At 42.1% G+C, this 14,350-nt stretch overlaps 1 protein-coding gene across 1 annotated transcript in view; it reads right to left on the bottom strand.

Annotated features, from left to right (window-relative positions):
* Positions 1-14,350, bottom strand: part of cerkl (ceramide kinase-like) — a 28,920-nt gene that overhangs the window by 14,016 nt on the left and 554 nt on the right. The window contains exons 2-3 of the mRNA XM_034561050.1: positions 14,184-14,293; positions 9,005-9,235 (exon numbers count right to left, since the gene is read on the bottom strand). Of these exons, the coding sequence (XP_034416941.1) occupies positions 9,005-9,235; positions 14,184-14,293 (341 nt within the window). The remainder of the gene's footprint in view (positions 1-9,004; positions 9,236-14,183; positions 14,294-14,350) is intronic.

The following is a 14,350-nucleotide window of genomic DNA, read 5'->3' as shown; positions in this document are numbered from 1 at the left end:
ACGATGTTATCACGGTAATTTAAGTAACGATACAATATTATTGCTATTTTAGACATTTTGCAATATTATTATTCCCATATTAAATAAATTAATGTTTTTGTATTAATAAAACAAATTGTGGTATTAGTAATTTTAATAATGTGTTATAAGCTTCTTAGAGCTTGTGTTAGGGCTAGAAGTTAAACAGGTCATAATTTCCTCGCCTTTGTTGATTTGAAAACATCTCCTTAAAAAGACTGGATTTATTAAAGTTTCTCACACAAACTACATTTTACATTATATATGATAACCTTATCATTTTCTTTCGTTTCACATGACTCCCTGGTCATTTTCTATCCAAAATGCTCCCATTATTTCTTCTTGTTTCTTGTTTTTATTATATTTTTATTCTGTCTATGTTTATTGTTATACACTTTTCACGTACCTGGCAATAGACACTTCTGATTCAGATTTTGATTTATTGCACCTTTTGACAGATAAAAGGCGGGAGTGTTGGTTCCCTCAGAAATGTTTAAAGCAGCGCTTTAGGTGAGTGGCAATATTTTCTAAAACACATCAAAACAAGCTGGTGATTTCACCGCACGCGCAGATGTGTCAATGCCATATAGACTGTATATAACAACGTCAATGCAGGAAACATGACAACATGGATGTCATAGCTTCTTTAATTCTTTAATATAAATAGCCAAATCGGCTAATCCCCACATTCCAAATTGCAATGTTAGTAGTTATATATATAATATATAATAAAAGAGCGATAGTTGCTGAACTAAGATGGTGAATATCGTATACCTGCTAAACACCCCTATGCTAGCATTATCAGTGTTAGCATGCTGATGTTAGCATTCAGCTCACATCACAGAAGTGTCTAAGTACAGCGTCATAGCGCAATTAGCACGGCAAGACTCCTAGCATGTGTCTGAGAAATGGAAAAAGGATTAAAGGATGAGAAAGATGTCAGAATTTCTAGCTTCTCAAATGTGAAGATTTGTTACTTTTTATTATTTTACATCACGCATTATCTTGCGGTTTTGGATTGTTGTTTTGTCTCCTTTTTTGTCAAAGACCCCACTGGCAAACGTCTGGATGTTTGATGAGTTGTAGATTGTGCTCAAGGAGATTAGACACCTGTACACTGCACTAACGCTGCAGAAGCCTGTTTGATGCAAAATATCCAGCATATCGTTTCCAATCCCAACACCGGTAGACGGCATGAGCGTGCATGTGTGCGGTCACATGGTGTTGTCTCCAAACTACAGTCACAAACACACACCCCTTACCCCCTGTACAGCTCATCATTAGGCAGATTTAGAGGCCGCATTATAAATCCCCGTAGACCAGCGCAGATCAATACACACACACACACACACACACACACACACACACACACACACACATACGCATACACCGGTTCCATTATCCAGATCATTACTATAATCTGTTCCCAGGAGGCTGTGACCTCGCCCTGTTAATGACCCCACACACATGCACACAGTGCACACCTCCTGCCATCACTCATACCCCACGGCTCTGACCAGGTTTCTCAGGAGTTCCCGTGAGGAGTTACCCAATCCCCCCAACCTTTCTCTCTCTCTCTTCGCTCTACCGGCCCCCCACCATTACCAGAAGTTCGACCCCTCTGGTACCCCCCCCCTCAAAACTGTAGACCCAACCCCAACATTAAGTAACATGATTCCACGATAGCATTTACAGAACTTCCACTCCTACCCTGTTTTACAAGTGCCTCAAGGACACCAGGATGCAAGGAGCCATGGTGGCAAGGGCAGTTGGGACTCTGTCTACCAGACTAGGACGGGTTCCCAAGGCAGCACGAGGAGACAGGGTGGCACCAGGACCCAATTAGCCCCTCGGGACCAAACAGTTCCATGCACTATGGAACCACCGTTTCCTGACTCCTGAACTAAAAGTCCCTTTTGTACATTACTGTTTGCATTTCCTCCACACATCTGAAGAACCATGAAGATTATAGCAAATCTTCATGATTCTCAGCCTCGGCCACTTTCTGAGTATATCATTATATCTGATGTCTAACCCACATAATTATCCATAAATGGCCGTAGAATATCATGGAAAAAAAGAGGCTTTGTTTTTCCAGAAGTTGCCTGAGAATCATCAGGTTTTAGGGTTTTGTTCAGTATCAAAGTAACCTAGTGATACTTGTTTAAACATCCATGAGTAATTTGCACAAGCACAAACTGCTAAAGGCTAATTTGGCATACTTTTAATGGTGCCAATTTGCCAAAATGTAACAAATTCAGACCAAATAAAACAAACAAGTTTCGAGTTGGAGGCCACAGATAATTACCAGACACCGTGGCAACATGATACTTCCTTTTTACAGCAAGTCAAATGTTTGCCTGTTTATATAAGCAGATTAATAAGCATGGTGTTCTTGACAAAAATACTTAAATAATGTCCGAATCAATGTTATGTCACAAAGGAAATTATGGATCCTGACGCCAAAACTGGGCCTCTCTCTCTCTCTCTTTCTCTAAGTGATTGTTGCATGATTGATGCTCTCTCTCTCTCTCTTTCTCTAAGTGATTGTTGCATGACTGATGCTCCCTCTCACACACACACACACACACACATACACACACACACACACACACACGCACACACACAGTCTCATAGGAGATGAGATCATTCAATTTGTTGATATGTTTCTAAGAAGAAAGGCGGACAGACAGGTACATGTGAAGAGATCAAGTATCCATCAGATCATCTCTCAGCCTCGGCCAGCGCAGGTTGCTATGGCGCTGCTGAAGCGTTCCCATGGTAAACAATCCCAGTGTTGTCAAGGAGAAGTGTTGAGTTTCTGACAGAGGACCGAAGATTGAAGCTGCTGCATGTTGTTGACAAAAAGCAGATAATATCTTGGTGCCGACGACACCGAAGGTCAGCGGAAAGAAGTAATCAATTTAATATAAACACTGTTTACTCAGAAGGATACAGTCCAAAGAGGTTTTATAGACAGCGATAAAAAAAGTCAAAGGCTCTGACTAAAAAAGAAAATAATCTGGTATCTGTGGCTCTCAAAGAAATATTAGACAATTGAGTTCAACAGCAGAAATTGAATCCTCAGCAATTCATTAAAGTTTTTTTTTACATTCAAAATAATAACAACAACAAAACAAATTCTCTGGTTCCAAATCACGGATTTCTCTGTTTTAGCTTATTGTCTCTCCGGGACACTGATAGACATGTTCCCACTATTTTATAGACTAGACAACAAGGTATTGATAATGTGTTGCTTGTGGCGAGGTCTGTTATGGCAACATGTTTTTTATCAACACTGCCGTACATATTTGGGAAGAATTCGGACTCTGTCAGCTTTCCAAAAGACTTAAGAGTGTACAGCCGTGCTAGCGGCTCAGTGAGGCTACTTTAACACTTTGAGCTAAATGCTAACATTCAGATGATAACATACTGGTGTTTGGTAGGGATAACGTTAACCATTTTAGTTGAGTATATTAGCTTGCTAGCATTTGGTAATTAGAGCTAAACATAAATTACAGCAGTAGCCAGGTTTCCATCCAAATCGAATGCAAATTATAACTCAATATTCAGAAGTATGCATACAAAAATGCTAACATATGCATTCTTCCATCCAATACTGTCCTTTTTCCAAATGGTTTGGTACACATAACCTCTTAGATGGTTCTGAATAATAAACCATCTGGCTGATCAGGTTCGTTTTTAAAATGTAAAAAGGTGCATGTATCTGAGATGAAACAGGTGGATTGAACACACCTTGAGGTCAGCAGTTTTGCAGGTATTTGGTTGTAATCCAAAGTATGTTTGATATGTTTGATGGTATGACCTGATGGTGCTCAACGAGATGTTCAGGGCATTGTTATTATTACAATTCATCCTGACTACATGAATGTCTGTACCAAATTGTTATGGCAATCCATTCAATAGTCCAAAACATTTCACCGCAAATTATAAACATTAATCTGCTCCTAGCTCTAGAGGAAAAAAACAAGGGATCACCAAAGTTGGTTTGATTCATCCTCTGGGTACCATGATGGGAATTCACAGCTCTAACTTTCAACCTCCCGTTCTCATGTGGACGGGTCACAAGTCCGTAGAAACCTTTGACTTGCCAGGTTGCAGAAAAACAGTATGCAAATCAAAGGGTTGGACATTTGATAGCCTCTGTATATTGATTGGGTAGGCGGGGGTGGGTTACTGTATGAGTGTGTGCTGCTGTGCAATAAAGTTTGTGTCCTGACAAACAAAAATAAAGCTTTCAACCTGAATATGAAGGGAATAAAAAGCGAGACAGGTTTCTCCCTTCATGTCACTATGGAGACACTTGCTGACTTCCGAGAGGCCCCAGTTAATATGTAACAGAGACACACAAGGCCATAAAGCAGTTTAGAGAGTCGTCCACAGACCGAACCACCTCTTCATGTTAAAAGAGACAAACTAGAAGAAGAGAGCAATTATAATAAAACGGTTCTGTGCTCGCTGTGTCTCAGTAAAACCAAGTGCTGTGATTCTGCATTTTATTGAAGAAAGTGATTTTTACACGGGAAAAGTCCAAATTAGAACTGAAGCGATTAGTCCATCGGCAGCTGTTTCAATAATCAAACAGTCGTTTGTCATTGTTATAGTTCCAGCTTCTCGATGTGTGGCTTTTCTCAGCTTTATATAATGTAAACTGAGTTTTGGGGTTTCAGACTGTTGCATTTTTCTTTCATAAGTCTGACAGTGCAATGTGCTCTTTAAATCAACCCACAAATCATAAGTGAATCAGGACCTTCACTATTTGGAGTAGCTTGTGGACAGTAGGCTGCAGTTGTGAACTGAATGTGTCAGATGCATTTAATGAACAGTTCATGTCATGCTGCTCATCTCAGTCTCAACAGCAATTACACTAAAAACTGCCTCTCAGCAAGAAATAAAAGTGATTAGAAGTCTTTGAGTTGTATATATTTGAGCCTTGAGTTAAACATATTGAAAGACATAGGGGAGAAACTAGAGGAAGAGAAATGAAAATATATGGATTTGATGAAATGCTTACTGGCCACACAGTGTGCTGATGCCGTCTCTTTGACCTTAAGACACCTGACAGTCCCACCAGATCCCACAGATTTCACTTTGTCACGCTGAACTCAGACTAACAGCTCTGTAAGCGAGCGGAGGAACTGCCATTGGATTGACAAGACAATTGATCTGGGAGGAGTCGCGGCGGCCGCTGGCGGCCTTGGCGAGCTCCGTCTGGCCGTCCCGTGAGCTACGCCGCCGCCACCGGCCTGTCAGTCTGTTGTGCTGTTAAACAACTGCAGTCAATCCATCCCACCGCCTGACTGCATGTATGGAGGCCAACTCTATACAGCACCACTGCCGGCCTTTTGTCACCCTGACTGCCATTCACTCTCCGCGCGGCTGTCTGCAGCTGCTTCACACAGCAAATGGAAGCAGAAAAGTGTCCGCACTCCCGCTCGCCATTGTACTGCTGAATGTTCTCGGACCTGAGGGTTAAGAAGCGGCGGAGGTGTCGGTGTCAGTGGAGGGACTGCCCGCTCCGCGACGCCACGATTCGCACAACAATGCGCTTTTCACACTGACCCCTGGCTGGAAAATAGGCTTAATGTCCGCACCGCAGCAGAGCGGTCGACTGTTTACCTTCCTCACACACACACACACACACACACACACACACAGGCTCTTCCGCCGCGGTGTGTAAAGTCACAAAAGCCGTCACAGTTTGATGTGCGGTGTGACCACGCGAGCTGACACGCGACCTGTGAGCCATTCATGTGTGTGTGAGTGCGTGAGGCCAAAGACGACACGCTTAAAAGAAGTTGTGACTTGGCTGCGGGGCCTCGTGGGTAATCTGGTTTGACGGACAGGCGGACGGGACAGACCGACAGGTGACCAGCGATAACGTGTCACACCGATGCCATGGTGACGGCACGACGGTTGCGCGTGTGCGCGACCGTTTGACCTCGCCAATTTATGGATAGCTTGTAACGTCTCTGTTGCAGTGGACATAGGAGAAAACAAACGAAATGTAAAGCGTGTTTTGTGTGAGTTAAATCCATACACACAGCACTCTAACATTTCTATTGTGTGTTCGGTGTCAGCCAGGCGACGCCCACTACGGTGCACCTGGGAAACCGGCGTCTGGGAACTTTAGTGGCAGCAACGTCGAAGTTGATCAGACTGTCAGGAGGTGGTTGACGCACAAGTTGCCTGAATTCATGCAATCCACGCAAACATTCATTGGCAGAAAACACTGAGTTTTTTCATTTTTAAAGCATAGGTTAGCTTACTTTCAGCAGAGAGGCACACGCTACAAAACATATTATCAACTTTTAAAGTTGTTGGTTAGCAAGAAGCGACCTTTTTCCATAACTATTTCTACCAGCAGCAACATTAGCATTCAATTGAAATCATGTTTGTATCCACCTGATGAATTATAGCTCAATATTCACTTTATTAATAAAAACTATATCTAGCTCTGTGGTGCTGAGCAGGTAGTGTAGCGTGGGTTTATCAAAGCTTTTTTAAATTGTTTTTATCATGACAAGTGCCTGATTTGGCTAGAAATGATCGCTTGAGAGTGAAACAAAACTAACAAAATGATGCTAATGCTCAGAAGAGCTGCATGGCTTGTGGTTTTGTTACTATGAGTGGAGTGATGCCTTTTGCATTACATAAAGGCACAAGAATATGTCATTGTGTGATAGTAACTAAATGTACATGGGCAGTCAATCTTCTATTTCAGAAATGCTTTTCTTTTGATGTTAAAAAGAGACTTATTGCTGCTACTTTTATGTCTGTGATGGATTATGGTGATGTTTTATATATGCATGCATCTTCTCAATGTCTTCACTCCTTAGATACTGTCTACCATGGAGCATTGAGGTTCATAACCAATCTTAAGGCTCTTACTCACCATTGCTCCCTGTATGCTAGGGTTGGTTGGACTGCATTGTGCATCCGTAGAATAAATCATTGGCATGTCCTTATTGATAAGACAATTGTTAACGTACTTCCATCTTATCTATGTATGTTAATTCATCAGAAAAATGCTGGAAGCTACCATCTTCGCTCTGTGACCCATGAGCAAGGCCTCCTCTTGCTATCTGTCCCTAGCGTCCGTCTCGAAATGGGAAAAAGGGCTTTTAGGTTTGCTGCTCCTGCGGCTTGGAATCTGGTGCAGACTGATTTGGGTCTACGGGAGCCGGTCTCTTTAGGTGGTTTTAAAAAGAGATTGAAAGAAATGAGGTATGTGCACCTGTGTGAACTGGGATGTGATGACTTGAATCTTAGTTTTGGTTTTACTAATTTTTTATGTTGTATGTCTGAAACTGTATTAAATGTGCTACTGCTGCCTTGGCCAGGACACTCTTGTAAAGGAGATTTTTAATCTCAATGAGGCTTTTCCTGGTTAAATAAATAAAATAAAAAAAATAAAATAAACTAAATAAAAATAAATAATTGTACCTTTAGTGAGCAAACAAAGATGCTTTTGTATTATGTTCTCCAGTATTAACTGGGGAAAATAATTTGATAGTTTTCTTTTCCGTGTTGTAACTGAGTATATTTTTTGTGCAGCTTTATTATAGCCTTTAAATAACATGTTGTGCAGTACCTTTTCTTTTCTTTTTTCTTTCTCAGATGCAAAGTCTGATATAAATCTTATGTCTGTAGTTTTTCCCAGTTTGATTCAGAAAAACCTGGATTGGAAGTTCAGACCTCAAAACCATCGGGCACCTTTGGGGACGAACTGGAACACCGACCGTATCAGCACCTAATGCTCTTGCGGCTGACTGGGAGCAAATTGGTGGAAAGTCTGAAACCAGTAGCGTGAAGGCTGACATGAAAGCAGATTAATGCCCACCTTTTTTTGGAATGACGCGGTCAGCTCATCACACACAGATGCAACGTTTGAGTGACCACATACGTTTAGCCTTGTACTGTACATTAGAAAAGGTTTTCGGCATGAGCTAAAGTGAATTGGACACGTGTACGTGTTTGTGCAGACATTAGTTTAGCTAATCTCTCTCGCAGACAACATGATTCAATTGCTGACAGCACGTTACTATGTGTGTTTGTGTGTGTGTGGGTGTGTGTGTGTGTGTGTGTGTGTGTGTGTAATCTGAGTCTCTTTGTTCCGGTGGATTAGCAGATTGGATCTACTGTCTGATGTAACTGTGACCCGCCTCATTAAACTGAGTGACTGACCGATAGGAAACTATAATCCAAGCAGCTAGCATCACAACTAATGTGTACCTGGTGCCTTTCCTTTCATGCAAAAGGAGGCCATATGCAGAGGTCAAGGTGACTTTGATTTATATCCCAGGGCAGCCATCACAGGTGGCTCTTTTCCAATACCAGGTCCAGACTGGCTAACTAGCCGGATGCAAACCCTATCTGATGCACATGAGTCCAAGCTAAGCTGCACAATACAATGTCAGCTCTGTTTCCTTTTAACAGGACAGTCCTTCTGAAGCGGGACGTGAAGGGCCGTGCCACATTTCATGGACATCCATTCAATAGTGGTCAAGATATTTGACCAAAAGAACCCACCAAAAATGTCAACGTCACGGTGGCACTCGCAGAGAAGTTTGAATTCATCATCTGGGAATCAATAAGGACTGCACAAAGTTTGACTGCCATCCGTCCATCCAGCAGTTGTGGCACGGTGTTTGTAATCATCTTATAGTATGATGCTCAGAGAAGTACTGAGTGGTGTGTCTAGTGTACCTCAGCTCTAATGTCACACAGAAAAGCTGACAATCTAACTACCGGCCTGAATGTGTTTTTCTCAAGTCCATCACGTTGACAGAGGGGAGCCAAAGAGTCTCCAAACTGTTCTGTTGAACAGATGCAGACCACATCCTGGGCTGAAAAAGTGTACACTGCTCAAAATAAGTAACACTCACAATTTCAGTTTGGTTTTATGGTGCTGGCTCTTCATACTGAGTGGCCGTGTGAAAAGTGTGTGTGTGTGTGTGTGTACCTGGGAGCAGCTCCTTCAAGGTGTTGTACCAGGTCTGTGTGTGTTCTGCAGAGGCGTTGTGGAGGTGCAGCGTCTCCTCCTCTAGCCTCCTCCCCCTCCTCCGGCAGCAGAACAGGGCAACGCCGAGCACGGGTCCCCCCGATGACTGGCCCGCCGCTCGCCGCCGCTTCACCTTCACCGCAAACACGTCACGCAGCAGCAGCACGCCCGGCTGCAGCGCGCACGCAACACCTGAACACAACATGCTCATGAGTTTACTAATAAGACCAATAATATAATAGATATTTGCTCGCTATAGTGAAGTGCAGACTTGTACATGAACAACCATTTTATTAGTAATAACACAAAATAAACTATCAGTTTGGAATTGTGTGAATAACATGATCTGTTTATTCCGGCTGCAAAGAGGAGGTGTTCCCATTATTTTGTCCAACCTCCTTGTCAGTCGAGGTAGTTGACTATTGCATTACATAATATCATTAACTGTATTAATCACAATCCAGTGATCAGCAAAACATACAGTACAGAAGCACCTGTCCATCAATCAGTGTAATAAGGGAGAAAGTCTGAAATCTGATTGGTCCGTGTACAATTAATCATCCAATCCTGCCAGGATAATGTAAGAGGACCTCAGACAGTCCACTCAGAGTTACATTACACACACGCACGCACACACACACTGCTTCTAGCGTTTTTTATATGTTTGACATTTAAAAAATGGCTCTCATTTTGAAGATCTAAAGAGCTTCAGACACGAGCAGCCGGTGGACAAACATCTCTACATGAAAAAACAAACTCCTTAATAAGATATTAATCCACTTTAATCATCAAAAATAATCAAATCCATCCAGATTTGTTGGGGGGAATTCAACTGACCATTGTATGCACATTCAGGGAACAGCAATGGAGGCATGTTTTTATTATTATTTTCATGTTTAATCTAATATGTTACTCAAACATTTCTTTATTTGGATTTTGCTGCAACTGTGGGCCAAGGCAGTAGTTTAAAAATGACGTCATGAAGCACTGTTTTGTCAATCATTAATTAAATGTTCATCAGGTATCACCTTCAAACATCCAACGAAGTCGAGCATAAACAGGTCTCTAAAGACGGTGAAAAACCTTTCAGCTCCTCCATTCGGCGGAAATGAAAAGACAATCCGGCACCTGCGACAGTATGAAACGCACAGCGGATCGGGGACGGCTCCTTCAGGAACAAGTTGTATACGAGGATAGCTGATTAACTCCCTCCTCTCTGTGAAATACCCTCCCGCTGTTATCGAATACCAAAAACCCCAAACCACCCACCCCCTTCCGCAGAGGCCAGCGGCCATATGTCAGGGTCACCTGGTGGTCGGCCTGGTGTTGTTGCTTCACTCTCTGCTCACTGTGTTGCTTTCATATTTTAAATAATACAAGGGAACTTGTTTAGTGACAACAGCTGGCGGCCTCAACAAGGTTGATGAAAGGTAGTGAATAAAAGAAGCTTGCTTTGTATTTATTTTTTGGGCCAAGATACCAAATCAAGTTCTATAATATTGGGTATCTGCCAAATCCGAGGTCCTGTCTGATACTACATTTATTCCAATTATTGAATATGAATCGGACACATTTAAATAACAGCTGTACACCACTTAAATCTGACACAACAATTTGTACAGCATACGATATTATATATGTCCTTGGACCCTCGCATGGGAAATGGAAAAACTCCCCCCGTAAAGATTTATATTGAAAGAGAGAGAGACAGATTGTTCATCTACCCCATTAGAGATGAGACTGATCTGAGCTGATGGAACCCACAGAGTTTGTGCTCTCACACCAACACACACACACACACACACTCACACACACACACATACACACACACACACACACACACACACACACACACACACACACTCACACACACACACACACACACAGCGCTGCATTACTCATCTAGTGTTGCTGGTGACATTGATGATGTAAACTGCTCTAGCGCTCTGATATTGTAAATTGATTGTAAAGTGATCACTTCCTTTACACTTCTTATTAACCGTCCAGAGATACTTTACTGCCCGTAGGAATTCTCAGTTTTTAACCCAGAGAAAGGGTAGGTGAGTCTATTATTAAGTAATACTTAATCTGGGTAGGTGTTGTTTTTAGTGTGTAGTGGAATTGTGAAGAGACAAAATAAGAACAAAATATTATTAACACAGTTGCTCCTCCGACGCTCTGATGTTTCAGCCAGGACAGTTAATACCAATCCAAGTCTTGAAGCGACCCAACGCGCCCAGGTTTCTGTTTATTCCATGATTTTATGATAATACAAAAACAGTAACGTACTTTGATTTCTTGTATACTCACTGCAGATGTTATACATGAGACACCTGTCTGTCTGTCTGTGTGTCTGTCTGTCTGTCTGTTAGTCTGTCGGACTGTCTGTCTATCTGTCAGCTCAGGCTTCCACAGACAGACAGACAGACAGACAGACAGACGGACAGACGGACAGGCTGCTGGGTGAAACAGGATGAATTCATGTGTAAAAAATAAACAACAACAGCTGATCCATTTTATATAGAAATATCTAATCAACACACACACACAGCATGCTGACAGGCTGACTGTGTGCGTGTGTGAGAGTGTGTGTGTTAATCTCCTCACACTGGGAGACTCTAATAACCTCCCACGGGCCGAACCAACTGCTCTATACTACTGCCAACACACACACACACACACACACACACACACACACATGGAGTGTTGGCTTAATGACATTAACTTGGATGAAATACAGCAAAACAGATTGGCTTCAACCACACGCACACACACACACACACACACACACACACGCACACACACACACACGCACGCACACAAACACACACACTGTATTTACACCTTCATCCTTCTCCACCAACGAGTTCTGTCTGAATGGATTTCAACTGAAAACAATCACACAATATTTTGCCAAAATAATCCCAGAAATACCACAGTGACACCAACACATAACCGAAATATCACCACGATTGGTGACTACACGAGAGACTCTGTTAGGGCAATGTATCAATATTATATTGATATCCTGAAGTCTGCATTGCAGTAAAGTTGTTTTCTGAACATAGCAGACTGCTCTAGCTGTTCTATGATTTGCCTTTATTTGACATTACTGATGATTAATTATTTTAAATGATATATTATATATATTATATTATGTGAAAGCACCAATAGTCTGCCCGACAATATCGTCGGGATGTTCGACATCGAGATATTCTATTCGTTATCAAGATATTCTATTCGTTATCGAGATATTCTATTCGCTATCGAGATATTCTATTCGTTATCTATTTGTTATCTTGATATTCGGTCTCAAATATCGTGACCGTTGAATTCTCTCCACACCCTGGACCGTGTCATCCTAAAACGGATTAGTCCTTTCCTCTGTTTTAGTTCATCATATTGTACACACTAGAACTGTGTCTTTTAAAAGGGTTGTGTTTAGCTTTGGCAAGCTGTAGACGTAGCTGGCTTGATATCGCGCTTCTGCCACTTCCTGTCATCACAGGAGAAGGGAGGATCTCTTCCTGCCAGCGTCTGCTGCGATCGGAGCTGTGGGGGACCAACAGGGCTGAGGTGAGCGTATGGGGGATCGTGGTGGTCCATTCTAAGAGACTTGGACCTGCAATCAGTCCAGGTAGAAGGGGTTGAGATAGACTAAATAAAGAAAAAAACTCATGTAACAACGCCTTCTTCTCTGAGAATACAAATATTTTTTTTTAGTTTGTTAATGACATTATGTTCGTAGAACGGAACTCATTCACTGCTTCTTGTATCGGTAGAAAGAGCTCCATTTCTTTTGTCTTTTAACTTCCTGTCTGCACTGGAAGTTGGCGTACAATGAGCAGATTAATATATATCTGCTCCTTGTGATCACCTTGCGGCTGTTATTTAGGGAATGGCATATTTACATAGTGGTACATCAGTTCTACCATGCAGCTCTGGGATCAGCTGGTCGTGTCACTGTTACAATAACCGTGGTTGGAACGTGTTTGTGTTTTACTACGATGTCGTAACTGTTGTCCATTCAAAACGTGTCCCAGCGCAATATGTCTTGTTCCAAAACCGTGGAGTCTCATTGGTAGAGTAGAAGACTAGTTAGACCAACACTCATGGCCAGTTTTCCATGACATGGGCTCATTAATGTGCAACTGATGATTCCAAAGGACATAAATAACAACATTAATTCATTAAATAGTTGAATGCATGATTAATTGTATGAATTGTTGCTTTATTATTATTACCTATTGACTATTGACTTTACGCCAAAGACGGTATTTTTAATCTAATGTCTGTGGTGGTGCCAAGTCACAAATGTAGAGGTGTGTTTCCAATAATAATAATAAAAAAATGTAAAGTATGCTAGGCTGTGTGAACCAATCAGGACGCTGACTGTTTACTTTGACTACTTTACAATAGTTAGATCTATAGTGAGCAAAGAAATTCAATTCAAATGTGTGGAATTTTAGACAGGTGTAGTGTTGGACAACTGTAATTTTGGCATCTATAAAAGGTACCATATTGCATTGTGGGATTGTTAGCAGAAAGTAGTGTGCATGCCATGCCGTACGTTTAACAATCAGAAGTCAACTAAAAGTTAAATGGTGGAAGTAGAGTATTTGGTCCGTTTGTGTTTCTTACAGGTTTGTAGGCAACAATGTGCCCACAAACTGCTGGACACTTTTTGGCAACACAGAGAATCACTGTTTGTTTCTGGGTTTTTTTCACTCCAGAACACAGATTCTAACATAAGGAACGTGCATGAAAGTTGAAGAAATGTTCAGAAACAGCTGTTTGAGTGATTTGATATCATCTAGCTGAGTTTAAAAACAGCCAGAAAGTCCAACAACCTCATACCCAAGTAATAATGTGTGTGTGTGTGTGTGTGTGTAAGTGTGTGTGTGTGTGTGTGTGTGTGTGTGTGTGTGTGTGCGTGTGTGTTTTTGTGTCCAGATGTCATGTTTTAGGTGGTCTCAACATGACAGAACTTCTCCATTACAGCACCAGCTGGCTCGACACACACACACACACACACACACACACACACACACACATACACACACACACAGTCTGCCTGTCTGTCTGACATCAACAGGGCTACTGTTATCCCCGCGGTAGCTCTGTCACCGTGGTAACTGACCTGTGGGGGTCTCCGGGGTGATGGGGATCCACGTCAGCCTGGTTCGGGTGAGCAGGACGTCGTGACTCTTCTTCCCCAGTTTGAAGATCCCACGCAGCACGACACACTCACTAAGGCACACACACCACACACGTACAGGTTATTCCAAACAGTCAGAAGGTCGAGAT

Source organism: Cyclopterus lumpus, chromosome 21 (assembly GCF_009769545.1).
Source record: "Cyclopterus lumpus isolate fCycLum1 chromosome 21, fCycLum1.pri, whole genome shotgun sequence".
Classification (NCBI taxonomy): Eukaryota; Metazoa; Chordata; class Actinopteri; order Perciformes; family Cyclopteridae; genus Cyclopterus; species Cyclopterus lumpus.
Note: the sequence above shows the minus strand (reverse complement) of the source record. Positions and strands in the feature narration are given on the sequence as shown.